The sequence below is a fragment of the Ictalurus punctatus genome, chromosome 17, assembly GCF_001660625.3.
Source record: "Ictalurus punctatus breed USDA103 chromosome 17, Coco_2.0, whole genome shotgun sequence".
Lineage (NCBI taxonomy): Eukaryota > Metazoa > Chordata > Actinopteri > Siluriformes > Ictaluridae > Ictalurus > Ictalurus punctatus.
Window position 1 is genome coordinate 12,562,301 of NC_030432.2, and position 21,045 is coordinate 12,583,345.

Below are 21,045 nucleotides of genomic sequence, written 5' to 3' on the forward strand. Positions count from 1 at the left end.
TCCTGGAGCCTATCCCAGGGAACTCGGGGTACAAGGTGGGCGGGGTGCCAACCCATCACAGGGCACGATCGCACACATTCACACACTACGGACAATTTGGAAATACCAATTGTAACACAACGCATGTCTTTGGACTGAGGGAGTAAACCGGAGTACCCAGATGAAAACCCCAAAGCATGGGGAGAACATGCAAACTCCATGCACTCAGGACGGAGGCGGGAATTGAACCCCCAACCCCAGAGGTGCGAGGCAAATGTACCCCCATCAGTTTGAGGTCACTGCGCTATTTAAGTATAGCAGACAGTGAACTGTAGCTATTTTCTTGCTTCACAGCCCCAATGAAATTATAATTCTGTGCTCGAACGTCAAAAATAATGATATGATCTCTTAAGAGAGGGAAGAACATCGAGAGAACACTCTAAGAGATGAACCAATAATATTGAAATGATTTCCTGACCTCTGAACTGAACTGAGATATACAGAAAAATCACTAGGAATAAAACAAACTTACACAACCCTTTCAGCTCTGTGTTCATTTTTGTGCATTTTAATTGTTGTGCATATCTGATATACATTCTTTTGCAGATATATTCATATTTTAGATCACACATCATTTGCTTGAAAGAAATGTTAATTCAAAATCAAAAAACCATGAAATGTTTCAAAACAGTTTACTTTATTATTATTTTTTTTAATCTTCTCCAGACAAACACACTGATTTCTGGACCACAGTAGAGGATGGAAACCTTTCACAAACATTTTTTTATTATCATAATTATTTGAAAATACAAATATAAAATTATACTTTCCACATCTGAGATGTGAGAGACCCCCATCCACTTTAGTTTATTTTACAACAGGGCTTAAGCAAGCCATAGAAGAAGACCTGAAAGATGCTTTCAGACGTCAGTCCGTTCAGTCAGTTCATGCGGTAAAAAGTCCGTTAAAAAATGGGCAAGTGTTAGGAATGGACAAGGCAATCAGACAGGCGAAAGCTGGGGAGGAAAACAGGAGAGCGACTTCCCGAAGGAAGTGTCAGAAATAAAGACCATTCCCCCGTGACACCTGCCGTGTGAACTGTACCGTGTCCCCATAGAGTTAAAAGGATACGTACACAGCTAAACTAACATGTTTTCCCGGCTTTCTAACTGTCCCAGTAGTGCACAATGCAGCTTTTCCACAACATGTGATCTCAAACATGACTTTAAAACATGATTTCAGTGTAGACTACTGACCCAAATGCTTTCTGGGTCACTACAAATGATTAATAAGCATTATGAGGCAGCTTCAACAATTAACAAAGAGATATATACACTATACATATATATCCTGTATCTGTATACAAGTATATACATATGTCATTACAGTATGTCATTACAGAGAGTGTGTGTGAGTGTGTGTGTGTGTGTGAGTAGTTTGTTCCTTCAATAATGGGATGATCGTTTTGGCCATTGCCTAGCACTTGCCTCAAAATTCAAGTTTTGAATGGATACGGTAGTTCATTTCGAATATCACCCAACACCTTCCAGGTCATTTTTTTTCTTTTCCTTTTTTTTTTTTTTTTTTTTTCCAAAACCAACAATTATCCAATGATTTAACTAGTCTAGCAAGATGTGTAACATTCATCTGCTGTAAACGGCTGTCGATGGAAAAATAAAATAATGGCAACAGAGCCATGCTACCTTAAAGTCCAAGCTACAAGATCAAATTAGAACAGAAATATATAAATAAATAAGGAAAGAAAGAAAGAAACTGACTGAGAGACATTATAGAAGGCTATAAGAAATGGTTGCCATCCTTCATTTTAATCAAGAGCCAGATCGTGACTATAAGTTTGAAAAACTCAATCTTATATTGTATATAATCATTTTCTGTGAATGATTAATCTTGCGTATGTGAAGTTCAGAAAGCTGCGAGCAGCAGAAAACACCGCAGGCATGAGAAAGGCTTTGCTAAGTTTAGAAAATAATATCAACTGTAAATTATTAAAAGATACAAATGCTTGTAATAATTTGCAACAACTTCACATAGCAACACAGATTCATATACTTTATGTACTACTTAATGCCATGTGTGTAAAAGGTCTAGAGCCATAAACAGTGTATTCCAGGAAACACTTAAAGGTTCTGTTTGAAAAACTCAACAGTGTTTCCTGTTCAGATAAGGTTCTTCAGGAATCTAGAACCTCTGACTATCCACAGACCCCATGAAGAACCTCTCTCTGGTTGGCAGCAGGTTCAACTCAGTACTAGAGCATGTAGTAAAACTGGCTCAGTGTTTGTGTCTGAATGAAATCTGAGAGCATGTATCAGAGACACAGAATCCACAAGTAATCATGAGCTAAATCTCACAAATAGAGGAGTTAGATTAGAATTAGCTTACATTCATAATCCCTGAGAACAGATTTCATTCAGAAAAAATATCTCAGACTTCACTGTAAGTTGATGTTGAATTCTTCTATGACTGTTAGCAATAAATAATCATAACTTGTCTGAACAAAACTCATGAGTTATTAACAATAACAGCTGCTAGTCTAATTGTTTTGTTTCGTATGCAGTATGAATAGTTAAGATCCCAATTATTATTATTTCTTTGCAGCTATGTTTAAGCCTTAGCTTTGATTAACATGAAGGCCTGGCTCTAAGGTTACAGCATACAAAAATAATGCTTAAGATGTCCGAAACCTAATATATATATATATATATATATATATATATATATATATATATATATATATATATATATATATATGAATCTATGCAGACACATAGACACAAAAAAGTATTTAAAAATAGTAGTGGACTTTTTGAAAAGTATAAATATCAAAACCTATTACAGTTTTATCGTTTTTATCTATAATTATTAGGCTAGATCATCATTACTCAGGTAGAACGTACTAAAAAAATATGATTTTTTTTTCCATTCGTGTAATAAAATCCTTTCCATAATTATAAATTGCGTCCCTCTTAAAAAAAGAAAGAAAACAAAAAACAGTTTTGCATATCAAGCGTTAGCATTTAAGGTAGTATGGCACACCCCTTTTCAAACATTCAAGGGTGGGGATCCAATTAATGCCTTGTTTACAACTCTGTCTTACACCAATTTCTTTTTTTTTTTTCTGGATTTCATCATGAGAGCTTTGGTTAGTTTAAACCATGTGAGAATCAGAAAGAAAAAAACAAAACAACCCAATGAACACAAAGAAAGACAAAGTAAAGGTGAAAACGCCATGAAAACAATGTTCAGCATTTTTTTGTTTGTTTGTTTGTTTAAATGATTATCAAGAGAAAGTTCTATCCTTACTGGTCCTAAATCTACTAATCACTACAGCGCTACTGTAACGTTGATTACATAACATCTATGACTATTCACTAAGAGAGAGTGAGACAGAGATATAGCGAAAGAGCAAGAAGACAAAAGCGGGGCAAAAAACAGGGGAGAGAGGAGTGAAACGGATCAACAGAGAAATGTACAGACCACTACACTGGCATCAAAGACAGCACTCTTTTACAAGGTAATTTCTTTTTTTTCCTCTTTTTTACACACTACTGAAATACAATGATCAACAGAAGATTACTGGATGATGCGACAGGGAATGGAGAGATCATCAAATGATAAATACAGTACATAGTAACCGTAATATAGTCAGCAACATATTTAACATAGTCATTCACTTCCACAAAAATAGCAATAAAAATCCCCCGTTGATATTCAAACTGTGTTGGGGATCGCACTCTTTTGAGTAGTTTTGTCTTTTGAAACAGTTTGAACAGTTAGCAGGAAGCCATCTTTCTGCGTTGCTCTTACTTATCCTTTTTTTCCGAGATGTACAAAAAAAAAGGATTCGGCATTTCGAATCAGTTCAGTAAAATTGTGAAAAAAGGGAGTCAAATGAAAACAAAACACATTTGCAGCAAGGATGAACAACAGCATATATCAGTCAGTTTTACACTCTTATTTATAATATCACTCTTATTTCACTCAGCATATATTTTAGCATCATTTCGATCTCATCGGATCCGACATGTACGTCATATATGTGTAGCAGCTACTGACTTCATTCAGTTTCAGTGTATCGGAGGATTTCGACTATTGCTACCAATAAACTCAGCTGTAACGTTGGCAGATCAGAAGCACAAAAATAAAATGCCCAGCAAAAAAAAAAAAAAAAAAAAAAAAAAAAAAGATTATTCTACAAACACACAGCCATAAAGACTGCGGCCGCGCGGGGACGACGTTTCAATACGAATCCTTCATGTGACCCACGGTAGAGAACATCCTTTAACATGTGCAAATAGAAAATAATAAATTCTTTCTCACAGTGCAATGATTCTTTTAAATTTCAAGACAATCTTTTTTTTTTTTTTTGTCTCACGATAAAATAAATTAATTTGTTACGTCCTCTAAAGTACATCCCACAGGACTGAGGTAATGGTGCAAAAACAGTTCCTAATTGATCAGTCAGAAATGACTAAAAATCTTGAAATATTGCCTTTTAGTTTCCGAAATCAGGCATTCTGTATACTATTTTTTGTAGGACTACGGGAAAAATTAAATTAAAACAAACAAACAAAAAAAAACACAGTTTACTTCTTAGAAAATCTCTCATTTCATCACCGGTACTTAAAAAAACATGAAACACACATGTGCTTTGGATTTCATTTCGATTTTGCTTCTACAATGCTGATTTGTGTGTATGCTGTAATCTGTTTTCTCTGTGAAAGCTGTGCACATCTGATCTCACAATCTAGTCAATATGCTGGTTTGCTACCTGCACAGTTAGAAAGCCAACAGTATTTACAGAGCGAGCTAACAGTGTTTTATTGGGCTTGTGTCTGCAGTCGGGTTCTCACGGCTTTTGTGCTACAAATGGATTTCAGTTACCGCACCAAGCCTGAAAGATCTTTTTTCTTTTTTTTTTTAAAACATATTTCAGAGCACAATACGACCTCTAGAACACCATCACAAAAATATGGTTCTCTCTGAGATGGTTCAATGTAGTAATGAGTAATATTTACAGATTTCATAATTGTTTTTCTTTTTAAATCTCATTTCACAAAGTATTAAAAGGAAATGTAGGGTTTTTTTTTCTTTTATCGACAACGACAACAACAAAAAAAAACATTTATAAAAAAGGACTGTGAAAATATTGTAGTCCTCTTATTGCCCAAAATAGATAATAATGATAACAAGACATCACACGAAACGAAGAACAGAGCTACTTAGATTTGTTAGTTACCCTCTCGTTGCTCTTTTAAAGGTTGAAAAATCATGATTTTTGAAGCAAGTCTTTCAGTGTTCTTGCTTGAATGAAATGAAATCTGAAAACATGAAACACTGGGTATTATTACAAAGAGCCAAGAGTGAAGAGACAACTATAGTGATGTTATTACACTAAAAAAGGAGAGAAAATGTACATTTACACAGTTCTTCTCATCAGAGAACATAGTATATAATGAAAAGATTTCAAAACTAGTCAACCTCAAAGGCTGTTTCAGACTATATGATAAAAGATGTTAAAGAAATAACGTCAATGAAACGGGGGGAAAGAAGTGAAAAAGGACAAAATGACAACATCATCCTAGGTTATGGGGATACATTAGGAGAAAAAAAAAATCCAAAAGCCAGGTTTTCATTATAGTACAGCAGATTACTGTTGTTGTTGTTTTTTTTCTGAGATGATTCAGACGTTTCTTTTGTTCGTCAGATCCTGCCATCTCAGCTCGTCCTTGTCTGTTCCATGCTGTAGTGCTTGGAGTTGTATGGCCGTTACCTGTACACAAAACCAGTTAGAAACTGCGGCCTGTCTTCCCCGGACCTCCCGATAAACTCTGCTGGAGCAAACAGAAGATTCACAAGCCTCATAAACGGCCCATTTAAACAGCGTGGGTGAGATCTGATGTATCAAATGTGCTGCATCTGAGCCTCGGGGGATCCATAATTTATAGATCAAATTTGAGTCGTGGGTTCGGTGTCTGCGTTGTCCAAAGCTCATTCGCTCGTGAAATAAATGTAGTGTTTGGAAAGATAGGGTGTTATTTCAATAAAGTACTAACAATAGAGCACTCCGTTTACTTATAAAGCTTTGTCTTTCTTATTATAATCTGATTCCGAGTCTACCGTGTCTTGGAGGCTGAGTACAACGCACTGATAATGTATAATAGATGTCATTTTGAGATGTCAAATCACACTAATTTACATCTTCACATTCACAGCGTATACATACTAAGAGTTTGTATGATTCCTTTTGTACTATAGTTCACTCTGAACTACATTACAATAGGTTCAGTGCAGGCTTTTTTAAGCACTAACATCTCTAATGGAGAGTCTCAGATGCAGAACATATTGAACTCATTTACAAGCACACACATGCATTAGTGCTTTCAGCATGCTGAAACAAAACTGTGGCCATCTGCACGCAACACACGGCTGGTTTACACAAGCTGCACAGCTCTGTTGCTTTCTCTGCGACATTGTTTAATCCAAGAGCCGTAACAGTTGCTAACAAATCTCTGTGATCTAAATCAAATTCTGCGTAGCATTTTCCTCTGGTTGACTCAAGACATTCAAGAGCAATTCCATCGGATAGAAAGGACAGTATGGCGTTAAATGAACCTGGCTACAATAAACAATCAAAGCCATCGTATACTGTCTCTATGGCTAAGGCCAGGCAGAGATAACAAAGACATACAGTATCTCACAAAAGTGAGTACACCCCTCACATTTGTGCAAATATTTGATTATATCTTTTCATGTGACAACACTGAAGAAATGACACTTTGCTACAGTGTAAAGTAGTGAGTGTACAGCTTGTGTAACAGTGTAAATTTGCTGTGCCCTCAAAATAACTCAACACACAGCCATTAATGTCTAAACCACTGGCAACAAAAGTGAGTACACCCCTAAGTGAAAATGTCCAAATTGCGCCCAATTAGCCATTTTCCCTCCCCGGTGTCATGTGACTTGTTAGTGTTACAAGGTCTCAGGTGTGAATGGGGAGCAGCTGTGTTAAATTTGGTGTCATTGCTCTCACACTCCCTCATACTGGTCACTGGAAGTTCAACATGGCACCTCATGACAAAGAACTCTCTGAGGATCTGAAAAAAAGAATTGTTGCTCTACATTAAGATGGCCTAGGCTATAAGAAGATTGCCAAGACCCTGACACTGAACTGCAGCACGATGGCCAAGACCATACAGCGGTTTAACAGGACAGGTTCCACTCAGAACAGGCCTCGCCATGGTCAACCAAAGAAGTTGAGTGCACGTGCTCAGCGTCATATCCAGAGGTTGTCTTTGGGAAATAGACGCATGAGTGCTGCCAGCATTGCTGCAGAGGTTGAAGGGGTGGGGGGGTCAGCCTGTCAGTACTCAGACTATACGCCGCACACTGCATCAAATTGGTCTGCATGGCTGTCGTCCCAGAAGGAAGCTTCTTCTAAAGATGATGCACAAGAAAGCTCGCAAACAATTCGCTGAAGACAAGCAGACTAAAGAGATGGATTACTGGAACCATGTCCTGTGGTCTGATGAGACCAAGATAAACTTATTTGGTTCAGATGGTGTCAAGCGTGTGTGGCGGCAACCAGGTGAGGAGTACAAAGACAAGTGTGTCTTGCCTACAGTCAAGCATGGTGGTGGGAGTGTCATGGTCTGGGGCTGCATGAGTGCTGCCGGCACTGGGGAGCTACAGTTCATTGAGGGAACCATGAATGCCATCATGTACTGTGACATACTGAAGCAGAGCATGATCCCCTCCCTTCGGAGACTGGGCCACAGGACAGTATTCCAGCATGATAACTACCACTGCCTTGCTAAAGAAGCTAAAGGTGATGGACTGGCCAAGCATGTCTCCAGACCTAAACCCTATTGAGCATCTGTGGGGCATCCTCAAACGGAAGGTGGAGGAGCACAAGGTCTCTAACATCCACCAGCTCTGTGATGTCGTCATGGAGGAGTGGAAGAGGTCTCCAGTGGCAACCTGTGAAGCTCTGCTGAACTCCATGCCCAAGAGGGTTAAGGCAGTGCTGGAAAATAATGGTGGCCACAAAAAATATTGACACTTTGGGGCCCAAATTGGACATTTTCACTTAGAGGTGTACATCACTTTTGTTGTCAGCGGTTTAGACATTAACGGCTGTGTGTTGAGTTATTTTGAGGGGACAGCAAATTTACACTGTTACACAAGCTGTACACTCACTACTTTACATTGTAGCAAAGTGTCATTTCTTCAGTGTTGTCACATGAAAAGATATAATCAAATATTTACAAAAATGTGAGGGGTGTTCTCACTTTTATGAGATTCTGTACTTGTATAGCTAATACATTCTATGAAGGCCTTATTTATACTGAATTACAAACACATTCACAGCACGTGTTTGTAAGGCACACAGTGGTATAATTATTTATGAAAATGCACTAAACTATAAATTCTTAACATAATATTATTGTACAGTAACACCCCTAACACCAAAAAAAAACGGAGCAACACATTGCATTTTGAAGGAATTATACCCGAGATATTATCAGAAAATCTTACTACAAAACTTCTCAAAGAACATTTCAGAGTAATTGAGAGGGAAAACAGCATATTGTGCTCATAGCCGTTGAAAATATTGGCTCTTTAAATACCTCCCAGTGTTTATGCTTAACTGCTGAATCACTGCCTTGAATATTTATAAAGCAACTGTAATATTTGCTAAATTATAAAAACATTTGAATACACATCATCACTGGCTGCTTCAAAAACTGATGTGTATGTAGCATGCATGTATGTAGTATGTGCCTTAATTAGAATTAAATGAAGTTATAATGAGGAATAATCTAAAATATTCACTTTAAGCACTCTATGATGATATTTTAAATGTTCATAATGTTTTTTATTTTTATTTTTTTACAAGTGTTATTAAAAATTACAATTATTCACAGGTCATTATTAGATATAAGGTGTGCGTTAGAAGGATTTTCAAGTATTTACAAGTTTCTTTTTGGTGTGTGTGTGTGTGTGTGTGTGTGTGTGTGTGTGTGTGTGTGTGTGTGTGTGTTTGTGTATGGGTGAATGAGAAACAGGGTTAAGCGCTTTGTAGAACCGCTAAGGTTAAAAAGCGCTATATACGTGCAGAAAATTTTAACAAGTAATATAAAGTTATCGAAGACTTAGTTATAGCACATTATTAAAGCTTTATGAGGCATTCATTACCAGCTTACAAAGAATTCTAAGCACAGTTATAATGATTTATGAATACAGGCTTCATAGAAACTGTTCCTTTGCTTTCTGTGCTGAAAAGCAGATCAGATCTACAGCTTCCATTGAAATAAGAGTCATGCTCTGACTTTAAGGGTCCAGAGTCTCCAGGCACACACTGATCAAAAGCTCTACACCTGTGCATATTATCCACGTACAGCACATTACACCGCCTCGAATCAAAGCTATACAGTCTGCTACGTAAGAGACTAAATGAATGGAGGTCGGCCTGTCTACTGTGACTTCAGCTCTAAGAGAAAGCAACAGCACAGCTTTGGTAGACCAACTCACACAGCAACTCATGCCCGCTACATACAGTAGAGACAAGCAGACAGTAAAGGAACCTGGTTAAAATACTAAAACGCTAATGCCGAAAGCTTTCAAAAGGTTTCAAGGTGTCTTCAAGTAGTACATTTTAATCCTGTGAAACCATGTAAAAGCTTCCTGCCATGTGTGTGATAAAGACAGACATCCATATACTGCACATCACAGAATAAAAGGGAGAAGCAAAAAAATAGTGCAAGGAGAGCAAGAAGAGGCTACAATACAATAATAAATGGATGATGAATGTCTATTTCAATTAAAAAAAAAAATCTACCTCAATTGAGATGGCAACCAACCACCTGTTAGGTTTCAATGGTATCCATTTGTAAAAGCTGTCGCAATCAAAGGACCCTAAAAGTGTACAGTTAGTAATGGTGTCAGTATGCAGGTAAAGGTAAAACAGCTCATAAAGCTATCACTCGTCAGTAGCCTGGATTTCCATTTCAATTACTATATTGCCAGCATGAATAAACAGTCATTAATTAATTCATCTGTTGTCGCAAATCCGTCAAATTCTACAGCGTGTCCCAAAAGTCTCCAACACTTTTTAGCAAAATGTCTTCCAAAATTTTTTATACTTAGTTTAGATATATACGCAGTATCTCACAAAAGTGAGAACACCCCTCACATTTTTGTAAATATTTGATTATATCTTTTCATGTGACAACACTGAAGAAATGACACTTTGCTACAATGTAAAGCAGTGAGTGTACAGCTTGTGTAACAGTGTACATTTGCTGTCCCCTCAAAATAACTCAACACACAGCCGTTAATGTCTAAACCGCTGGCAACAAAAGTGAGTACACCCCTAAGTGAAAATGTCCAAATTGGGCCCAAAGTGTCAATATTTTTTGTGGCCACCATTATTTTCCAGCACTGCCGTAACCCTCTTGTGCATGGAGTTCACCAGAGCTTCACAGGTTGCCACTGGAGACCTCTTCCACTCCTCCATGACGACATCATGGAGCTGGTGGATGTTAGAGACCTTGTGCTCCTCCACCTTCCGTTTGAGGATGCCCCACAGATGCTCAATAGGGTTTAGGTCTGGAGACATGCTTGGCCAGTCCATCACCTTCACCTTCAACTTCTTTAGCAAGGCAGTGGTAGTTATCATGCTGGAATACTGTCCTGTGGCCCAGTCTCCGAAGGGAGGGGATCATGCTCTGCTTCAGTATGTCAAAGTACATGTTGGCATTCATGGTTCCCTCAATGAACTGTAGCTCCCCAGTGCCGGCAGCACTCATGCATCCCCAGACCATGACACTCCCACCACCATGCTTGACTATAGGCAAGACACACTTGTCTTTGTACTCCTCACCTGGTTGCCGCCACACATGCTTGACACCATCTGAACCAAATAAGTTTATCTTAGTCTCATCAGACCACAGGACATGGTTCCAGTAATCCATCTCTTTAGTCTGCTTGTCTTCAGCGAATTGTTTGCGGGCTTTCTTGTGCATCATCTTTAGAAGAAGCTTCCTTCTGGGACGACAGCCATGCAGACCAATTTGATGCCGTGTGCGGCGTATAGTCTGAGTACTGATAGGCTGACCCCCCACCCCTTCAACCTCTGCAGCAATGCTGGCAGCACTCATGCGTCTATTTCCCAAAGACAACCTCTGGATATGACGCTGAGCACGTGCACTCAACTTCTTTGGTCGACCATGGCGAGGCCTGTTCTGAGTGGAACCTGTCCTGTTAAACCGCTGTATGGTCTTGGCCATTGTGCTGCAGTTCAGTGTCAGGGTCTTGGCAATCTTCTTATAGCCTAGGCCATCTTAATGTAGAGCAACAATTATTTTTTTCAGATCCTCAGAGAGTTCTTTGTCATGAGGTGCCATGTTGAACTTCCAGTGACCAGTATGAGGGAGTGTGAGAGCGATGACACCAAATTTAACACAGCTGCTCCCCATTCATACCTGAGACCTTGTAACACTAACAAGTCACATGACACCGGGGAGGGGAAATGGCTAATTGGGCCCAATTTGGATATTTTCACTTAGGGGTGTACTCACGTTTGTTGCCAGCGGTTTAGACATTAATGGCTGTGTGTTGAGTTATTTTGAGGGGACAGCAAATTCACACTGTTACACAAGCTGTACACTCACTACTTTACATTGTAGCAAAGTGTCATTTCTTCAGTGTTGTCACATTAAAAGATATAATCAAATATTTACAAAAATGTGAGGGGTGTACTCACTTTTGTGACATAGTGTGTATACACACACACACAGTGGGGGAAATAAGTATTGAACATGTCAACATTTTTTTCAGTAAATATATTACCAATGCGGTTATTCACATGAAATTTTCACCAGATATCAGCATTAGCTCAAGAAATCCGGAAATGTAAAGAAATCCAAACATTAAAGTCCATAAATGAAGTTATGTGTAATAAAGGGGAATGACACAGGGAAAAAAGTACTGAACATGCTAACTGAAATTTATTTAATCCGTAGTGGAGAAGCCTTTGTTTGTAATGACAGCGTCAAGATGCTTCCTGTATGAAGAAATTAATCAGGTGATTGACTGGGCCATTCTAACACCTTGATTTTTTTCTCTGAAACCGATTGAGAGTTTCCTTTGCTGTATGCTTTGGATCGTTGTCCTGCTGGAAGTCCACCCACATCTCATCTTCATCATCCTGGTGGATGGCAGCAGATATTCTTCTCAAGAATTGGTAAAGGGCTCCATTCATCGTTTCTTCGATTATATGAACTCTGCCAGTACCATGCGATGAAAAACAGCCCCACACCATGATGCTTCCACCTCCAAACTTCACTGTTGGTATAGTGTTTTTAGGGTGATGTGCAGTGCCATTTCTTCTCCAAACATGGTGTGTAGTATGACAGCCAAAAAGTTCCATTTTGCTCTCATCTGATCAGACTACACTCTCCCAGTATTTCATAGGCTTGTCCAAATGAGTTGTAACAAACTTTAAACAAGCTTTGACATGCCTTTTCTTTAGTAACAGAGTCTTGCGAGGTGAGTGCAACCGCTCTTTCCGAGTGGTCCTTGGCTCTTGGGCTACTCTTCTGACTATTCTTCTGACTCCCTGGTCAGAAATCTTGTGAGGAGCTCCTGTGCATGGCCGGTTGATGACGGAGTGATGTTGCTTCCACTTGCAGATAATGGCCCCAATGGTGCTTACTGGAGGATTCAGAAGTTTTGAAATATATCTGTATCCGATTCCATCAATATGTTTCACAACAATAAGGAGAGCTCTGAGATGTTTCTTGCGTGAACCTTGGTAACGAAAAGCCTTTTTATAGACCATCAATTTACTAACCCAGCAGATATTAACTTGCACAAATATAAGGTATAACTACTTATGGATTTCAGCTGGTTCCTTGCCTTACCTTGCCTTGGAGAACTGCTTTTTTTAGCGTGTTCAATACTTTTTTCCTGTGTCATTCCTCTTTATTACACATAACTTTATTTATGGATTTTAATGTTGTGAATTCTGTATATTTGTGGATTTCTCGAGTTAATGCTGATGTCTGGTGAAAATTTCATTTGAATAACCTCACTGGAAATATATTTACTGAAAAAAGTTGACGCATTCAATATATATATATATATATATATATATATATATATATATATATATATATATATATATATATATATATATAAATTTCAGATAGCCTTTAAGAATGACTTTTGACAAAAAAAGAATGTATTGAAATCATTCTCATGGATCTGGAAGGGGTTGCTATGGACTTGAACAGGAAACATAGCAATGTCACATGACACTGTTGCCAAACTTATTAACAAGTTCAAAAAGACTGGAAGTGTTGCGGATCGACAGAGAACTGGACATCCACAAACATCTACTGACGAAGGCACAGGCAACGTAGTGCAGGCAAACATAGTCCCCTATATATGGAGACTTTTTGGACACTCTGTATAATGTCTTCTATTGTGTATTTTACTATTTCTCCATAATGCCACATAACATCATTTGTCATATTTGCAGTTTTTATATTCATGCTAACAGTAAGAACATTAATAACATCATCAGTAACATCATGCACAAAAATCTGAAGCAAAATATTGGCAAAAAAGAAAATGTCTCCTCAACAGCAAATACACACTTCTACCTCAGTGATCAAACTGTGAACTTTTTCATGATGCCTTTGCTGTCATGCTTTATCATTTGGCTTAATATAATATTAGCAACTAACACAGTGGTACAGTGGTTAGTGTTGCTGCCTCACAGCTCCGGTTTCTGTCTGTGCAGAGTTTTGCATATTCTCCCCAAGGGCTCTTTGATTTCATCCTACCTCTAACAAATGGTAGGTGAATTGGCTATGCTGAATTGCCCTAGGTGTGACTGAGTTGTGTGATGGACTCGTGTCACATCCAGGATATATTCTCGCCTCACACTGAATGCTTACTGCAGCTGAATGAATGAACTAGTTTGAATATCTGTGAGGAGTGTTTAGGTAATGTACACACACAGAGCCTAGTCTGTAGAGAGTTAATAAAGGTCTCTGCCTCTAGTGCTGTCAATCAAAGCTGCAATTCTGTGAACGTTTCAGGTCAACCTACATTCAACTCTATTTAGGTTAAAAGAATTCATCTGAAAGTCAAGAGCAAGGTGACTTTGTTAATCTCAACATTCAGTCTGGAGTTGATGAATGGCCTGTCTATTTTTCAGGGAAAAGAAAGAGCGAAGAAATTCTCACTTGGATTTCCACACAAATGTGAGATTCATAGCGCACTGATAGCATAGTGTGTAAGAGGCAGTATCCTCAGACACAAAAGGCCTTATTCATTTCCCCAGCAGACCTTGATGTTGATTGCTGGGCCACGGCTGAAAAACGGCCGGAGCCAGTAATTCCCCGAGCAGCATGTGATTCAGCCTGGTCTACCTCCTGAAGTCCCCCGGTGTGCTGACCTCTCCTCCCTCCCTGCACCCTTAACTCCCCAAGCCCCTATCACTCCACTCTGCTAGCGCCTCAGAACAAAAGGACGGAGGCAGAAGAGAATGCGCACGGCTTCAAAGGGCAAGACAACATTCTTACGACTGGTTTCCTCACAAGGGTTTATTATTGCCTTATTGATTTACATATGCACTTTGTGCAGGAGGACTTTTCAAAGGCAGGATATGATATGCCCACAGCCTGGCTGAATCAGGGAAGCGAGGGAAAGAGAAGCCATTGTGCAAATGTTTGAAAATGAGAGAACTAATTGTAAGATTTCAGTCCTCCTGTCTGGCACATGGACAAAGGCTCAGTGACACGCCATACTGCCGATGACAGACGGTACAAAGTTCACAGTTTGTTCTGGGGAAGCTGACAGAAAGAGCAGAGCGATGAAGGGAATGAGGAATGTTGGCAATGCAATAACCACACGGCAAAGCTTCAGAGCCAGAGCACCTGCTTGGCACTAATGAGAGCATGATTCCACATTTTGGAGGCAAACTTCAGACAAAAGACATTTTTTGGGGCGATAATTAGCCTGAGTAAAACATATTCGTCTTTCAGCCCTTAGTACTAGGTACAAGAGAATATCTGAAATATTTAGCTAATGCTTGATCAAATTTATAATCCACAGCTTATTGGCTATTAGAGTCAAATTTATAGAAAAAGGCTTGTAAATATATTTTTTTATACTGCTAAAACTTCAAAGCCTTTTAAATTTCTTACCTCCACAAAGCTGTTTACTAATGACAGACTAGTGTGATTAAAAAAAAACTGTTTTTAGAAACTAAAGGCAGCACAGCAATAGCAGCTATGATGCAGCGGGTGAAGGAGGATGTGTTGAGATGAGCAGAAAGTGGAATATGTGTGTGAGATATGACAGAGAGAATAGAAGAGAAGAGAAGCTAGCATTTGGGAGAGTACTCACAGCAATACTGTGGCCGAAGCCGGAGCCAGGTTGAGGGCTAGCAGCGCTTATGTAATTGCCCACGCCAGAGTCCTGGCTGGTGGGGCCATACAGGTCAGCCACAGGTCCTGGACTGCTCGCTCCAGGAAAAGTTCCAGGCCGCGGAGGGTTGGTGCCTGCCAAAGAAGCAGGTGTGCCAACATTGGGGTAAGGAGTGAGGCTAGATGGTGGATAGTTATGTGCAGAGCTACAGAAACTGAGAACAATCTTTGCATGCAAAGTCTACAAGACACAAAACCCAAAGCACTACATATGAACTCTATTGAAAAGGATGTGTAGGAGATCTATGCAACAGACTGCGACACTATAGACAACTAATTTGTAATGACTTAGCTTGGATCTGTGCATAGACCTACACACTGCAACCTAACCTGCAAGACCCCTTAGAGGCTACAGTGACTACAATTTCCCCAAGCTTTTCTATTATTCATGGTACATTTTCTGTCACTCATGCAGAAGGAAATGCTTGCGCATGTTGGACACATCTACTCAGCATTCACATGGCATGCACGCTACAAATGGAGCTATGGTCGGTGTTGAGTATGCAGCGCAAGGTGTTTCATGGCAAATGGAGGTGCTTTTTGAGAAGGCTGAAGACTTTCCTTCAGAGGCTTCTGTAATGTTAAAGAGTACCAATGAGAGTGAGATGCTGCCTTGTAGGTCTCTTTCATAATCATAACCTCTCTCTCTCTCTGCAATTCATGCACGCACACACACACACACTCGCACAGAACTCTCCGTTCTTCCCTAGTTGTATCAACTGCGCTCTTTGCGCTCAGAGTAGTCAAATTTGACTGCCAATTCTTGAGTCCTTCAAAGAAATTGCATGGGGGATTGTGCCACAACACCCCCTATCTAATCAACACCTGTCACAGGGAGAGTGCTCTCCTTCCCTCTTTCCTTCTTCTTTAAATATATGATGGTGATTATCTAGCTGTTAGCGTCAGGGGGCTTTTGGGCCTCGCAGCCGGCTGGCAGCCAGGAAATTGCAGAGAGTGTCTTGAGTAAAGCGTGTTAAAGACTGAATTATTGAGTCTCATTTCCACCGAGATGGTACAGTTCTTTTCTTACTAAAGTATACAGTATATACAGCAGCAGATGAGAAGGGGAACATGGTGGGTGAATACTTCGGTAAAATGTCCGTTTTAGCAAAACTGCTAGCTCTGAAAACTAAAAGCAGAACTTCTGGAAGGCGATGAAAACTCTGATTGGAGGTGTAGCGCATTTTAGAAGAGCTGGAAAGACTTGTTAGCATATGAGATTCACTCACGTTGAATGCTAATACCATCTGACTCACTACTCTAGACTCATGACTAATAATGCTAAGTGGCTGGATGGAACCATTGATTGGTCTCACACTCATTCGTGAACTCAATCGTACTGTGAAATAGTAGCCATGAAAGAGGGAGGTGGGAGCTGGGGGTGTCATCAACTGTAACTTTTAACCTAAGGCCAGTGTTCATAGGGCTACATGAAACCTTCATATAAACCCTTCCTTACAACTGACAAAGACCTACATAGACATTTGAAAAAGATATTTCCGACATGCATTAGCTGTCTTAAAAGCTGTTTGTGTCAATTTTCATGTCAGGTTCACATAATACCTGAGTCACGTGATAGTTGTGATGTAACATTTGGGCTATGACACCTTCCAAGTTTACGTTAAAACATTAATAGTCATCAGTGCCACACTGCCCAATCCTCATGGGGGTGGTTATGGATATGGATCCACAAAGTTCTGACTATATAGTGTATAATGCACAACAAAAACAGGACATATTTTTATTTTTATTATATTTTCTATATGTATATTTCCTGCTATATTTTGCTTCGGTGTAAATTTATATATTTTTATATTTCTGTGCTTAAGAAGTGAGTGTAATTTTACCATTTCCAACATTTATATAAGAAGTTATGAACATGACATGACACAGTAATGACAGGGTTGACTACATCTTCTATGATCCAAAATTAGAGTGCTGCAGATGATTGACATCAGTAACATAATGAGCTATCAGGATATTCTAATTTGAAAGAATTACTGTAATAGGCAATGCATTGAGACCAAAATATTGCCGGGAATTATTTTCAGAGCAGAAAGATGACACAGCAGGTACCATTGCCATTTCAGAGCTCCAGGATCCCTGTTCAATCCTGAGCTCACATTACTGCCTGTGTGGAGTTTCACATGTTCTCTCGGTGGCCTTTTGGGTTTCCTTCATGTTCTCTGGTTTCATCTCACCTACCAAAATCATGCCAGGTGGACAGGCTATGCTAAATTGCCCCTATGTGCAAATGTGTGTGTGTGTGTGTGTGTGTGTGTATGTGTGAGAGTGTGTGTGTATGGATCTCTGTGATAGACTGGCGTCCCATCCAGGGTGTCTCCTCGCCTCACGCCTAGTGTTCCCAGGATAGGCTCCGGATCCACCGTGACTCTGGATAAAGCAGGTACTGAAGATGAATAAATGTTTTTTGCCCAGGCTACCAATGTACATCTATGTTATACTGGCAGGACTACCAATTAGCCAAAGCCTGCCCCTGGGCGTAGTTTCAAGAGTAAAATTACACTCAACTTGTCCAAGAGATGAACCGCCACAAAATGGCGAATTAAATAAGTGTAAACAAACACACCCACTGAATTAAATAAAGGTTCTCAAAAACTTTTGTGGCCCCATACTGCGCGGCGCTCATTTTTCTCTCTCGCTCAGCCCTGATGACACTTCCATTAATAAGCGAATATTAAATCAAGTTCCTCCACAGCCGGAAGCCTTCACTTCACCGTCCACTGAAAGGAGAGACTATTAATACAGCAGACTCCACAACTCATGAGGGTAAAGGATATGTACAAGAATAAAATATCGAAGAGAGGCCCCGGGGGATAATGTGCAAGAGCGGATATGTCTGATAGGGGGCGTCGTAGCATCAAGGCTTTGTCTGTTTTTCACACAGATGGGTGCAGGTAGACAGGACGGTGAGTGGAGAACGGTTTGTCAGTCGCAGCTCTCACTCTCAAAATGTCAGCCGAGCAAAACAGAGACTTTCAGGGAAGAGCAAAGGGGGAGGGAGGAATATGTTTATTTGTAGATCTGAGCGCAGCCAACAGAAGATGGATATCTCAGGCAGGCTGTGTATCAGTAGGTAGTGTGGAAAGACGAGGCCGCTTTTGACACTTGAATGTGACATCTGCTGCACAAAAAGTGAGATTCTGCCAATGAGCAAACAGATTGCACCAACCTCCTTAAGCAGTGGAGTAAATGTTGGAAAGTGTCAGAAGCATGGCAACCACAGTAAAAGAGGCGGAGAGAAATCTAGCAGGATGTCAGAGAAAAACAATACTCTGTGTGTAAAACTGCTTAAAGTTTCTCTTATGAATGCGAGTGCTGAGTACATATACACAAAATGGCTAAAATCTTCAATTTAAAATCAAATCTTAAAGCCTCATTTAGGGGTGTTACAGTTTGAAATTTTCATGGTATGATAGCCTAGTCTAAAAGTATCATGGTGTTAATCAACCATTTAAAAAATTCACCTTTTGTACAAAAGTCTCTTAGCACATCCTCGTATAGATAACAAAAACCAAAAGATCAAATTATGATTGATTTGCATGGGATTTCATAGAGATGTGTTTGACTTCTGTTAGCCAGGAACAGAAAGTATCTTGATTTCTGCTGAGGCACACAGATGGTAGGGTCAGAATTTGGCACCAACAACATGAATCCATGGACCCAACCTGTCTTGTGTCAGTGGTCCAGGCTGGTGGAGGTGGTATAATGGTGTGGGGAATGCTTTATTGGCACATTTTTGGCCCGTTAACACAAGTCAATCATTGCTTTGAATGCCACAGACTATTTGAGTTTTGTTGCTGACCGTGTGCGTCCCTTCATGGTTACAATTCACCCATCTTCTAATGGCTACTTCCAGCATGATAACGCATCATGTCACAAACTAAAAGTCATCTCAAACCGGTTTCATGAACATGACAATGGGTTCAGAGTTCTTCAGTGGGCTTCCCAGTCACCGGATCTGAATCCAATAGAACACCTCTGGGATGTGGTAGAACAGGAGTTTCACAGTGTAAAACTACACCTGAAAAATCTGTAAGAACTGTATGATGCAATCACGTCAGCATGGTCCAGCATCTCAAAGGAATGTTTCCAACATCTTGTGGAATCCATGCCGTGAAGAATTGAGGTTGTTTTGAGAGCAAATGGAGGCCCTACCCGGTATAAGCACGGTGTTCCTAATAAAGTGTTCATTACGTGTATTGTTTACATTTTATTGCTGTGTTTTGAACTTGGACAGTACTTGGTTTTATTTTGCTTTCAGCAGGAACTGATAAGAAAGAGCAAGCACATCCTCAAGCATCTTTATCCTGAACAAAAAGCATGAAAATTCTTTCCCACCGTATATTCACAGTATATACCAACAGATATTGGAGAGAATTTCCACAGCATCTCTTACAATGTTAGTGTTTATCAGTTTGTCATTATAACATGAAACCGAGAGGGGCTGTGAGCCTACAACCCCCCAACCACCCTCCAGAGAAAAAAATAAAATAATAACCATGAAAGCGTGAACCATTACAGTCCTCAACTTTTCTCTAAATGTACAAGCTTTTCTAAATAAATCTAAACAACTAGCGTATTGTCCCTAATTCTACATAAGTGACAATGCTGGTTAAAATCCTCTCTCGTGATCACTCGTGGTGTTCCCACTGGGCCAGTGTTATTAATGCTGCTGGAGACAATAAGTGACTCACTATATAAACACTAAACTCCATGGCCTGTAATCTGCCCATTCTGCTGAGCAGAGAGATCTGAACATCATTTCCATGTCCAAAGGATTTAGAGCTTTATTTGTGTCAACAGTTCCTCCACATAACCTTTAATCTAAGGTAGATTAAGACCATGAAATGACAGTTGTTCACAGCAGTATGACCCCGCTCTCTCTCTCATTTCCAACATAACAGCTCCTTCACCTCTACATGAACCACCAGCTTACGATCTTATTCATATCAGACTATCAGAATATCATCGCTCCCTACAGCTCATTCTCATCACTTATACACATACAGTTATTGTACATTGTGGTAACATTACCCTAATTTTAGTCTTACCACCTTTGAATGATATACTTGAAGGGCAGGAATACATTTATATTTTGTTTCATTATCCTATAAACTCAGTAATAATACACAGGAAGAGGGTCACACAGGGGTAGCGTTACAATTCTGACTCCACTGCTCTTTTAGGAACAGAGCAATATTATATGAAAGGATTTCTGCTTTTGTCCATGTAGAATGTTGTCTTTATTGTTTAACCTTTTGATCTTTTTTTTTTTTTTTTTAAATAACTGACAAAAATACTTTGCTCTCATGGATATCAAACAATTGCAAACACAGCACAGGTTTATCCACAAAAAAACTTTGTTAAATATGTGTGCCACAATTATTGGCACAATTTTAATCAATACTTATTGCTACCTCCCTTTGCCAAGATAACAGCTCTGAGTCTCCTATAATGCCTGATGAGGTTGGAGAATACATGGCAAGGGATCTGAGACCATTCCTCCATACAGAATCTC

At 39.5% G+C, this 21,045-nt stretch overlaps 1 protein-coding gene across 9 annotated transcripts in view; it reads right to left on the minus strand.

The window, feature by feature from the left end:
- Window positions 1-527: 527 nt before the first annotated feature.
- Window positions 528-21,045, minus strand: part of msi2b (musashi RNA-binding protein 2b) — a 265,064-nt gene continuing 244,546 nt past the window's right edge. For 3 of the 9 annotated variants that reach the window (XM_047161317.2, XM_053687566.1, XM_053687565.1), the window contains 3 exons: window positions 15,424-15,578; window positions 9,842-9,918; window positions 528-5,831 (listed from right to left, as the gene is read on the minus strand). In XM_047161317.2, coding sequence (XP_047017273.1) covers window positions 9,877-9,918; window positions 15,424-15,578 — 197 coding nt within the window. In that variant the 3' untranslated portion in view covers window positions 528-5,831; window positions 9,842-9,876. Of the gene's footprint in view, window positions 5,835-9,841; window positions 9,919-15,423; window positions 15,579-21,045 lie in introns of all 9 variants that reach the window. The other 6 variants (XM_047161316.2, XM_017490886.3, XM_017490882.3 and 3 more) reach the window with 4 other exon arrangements.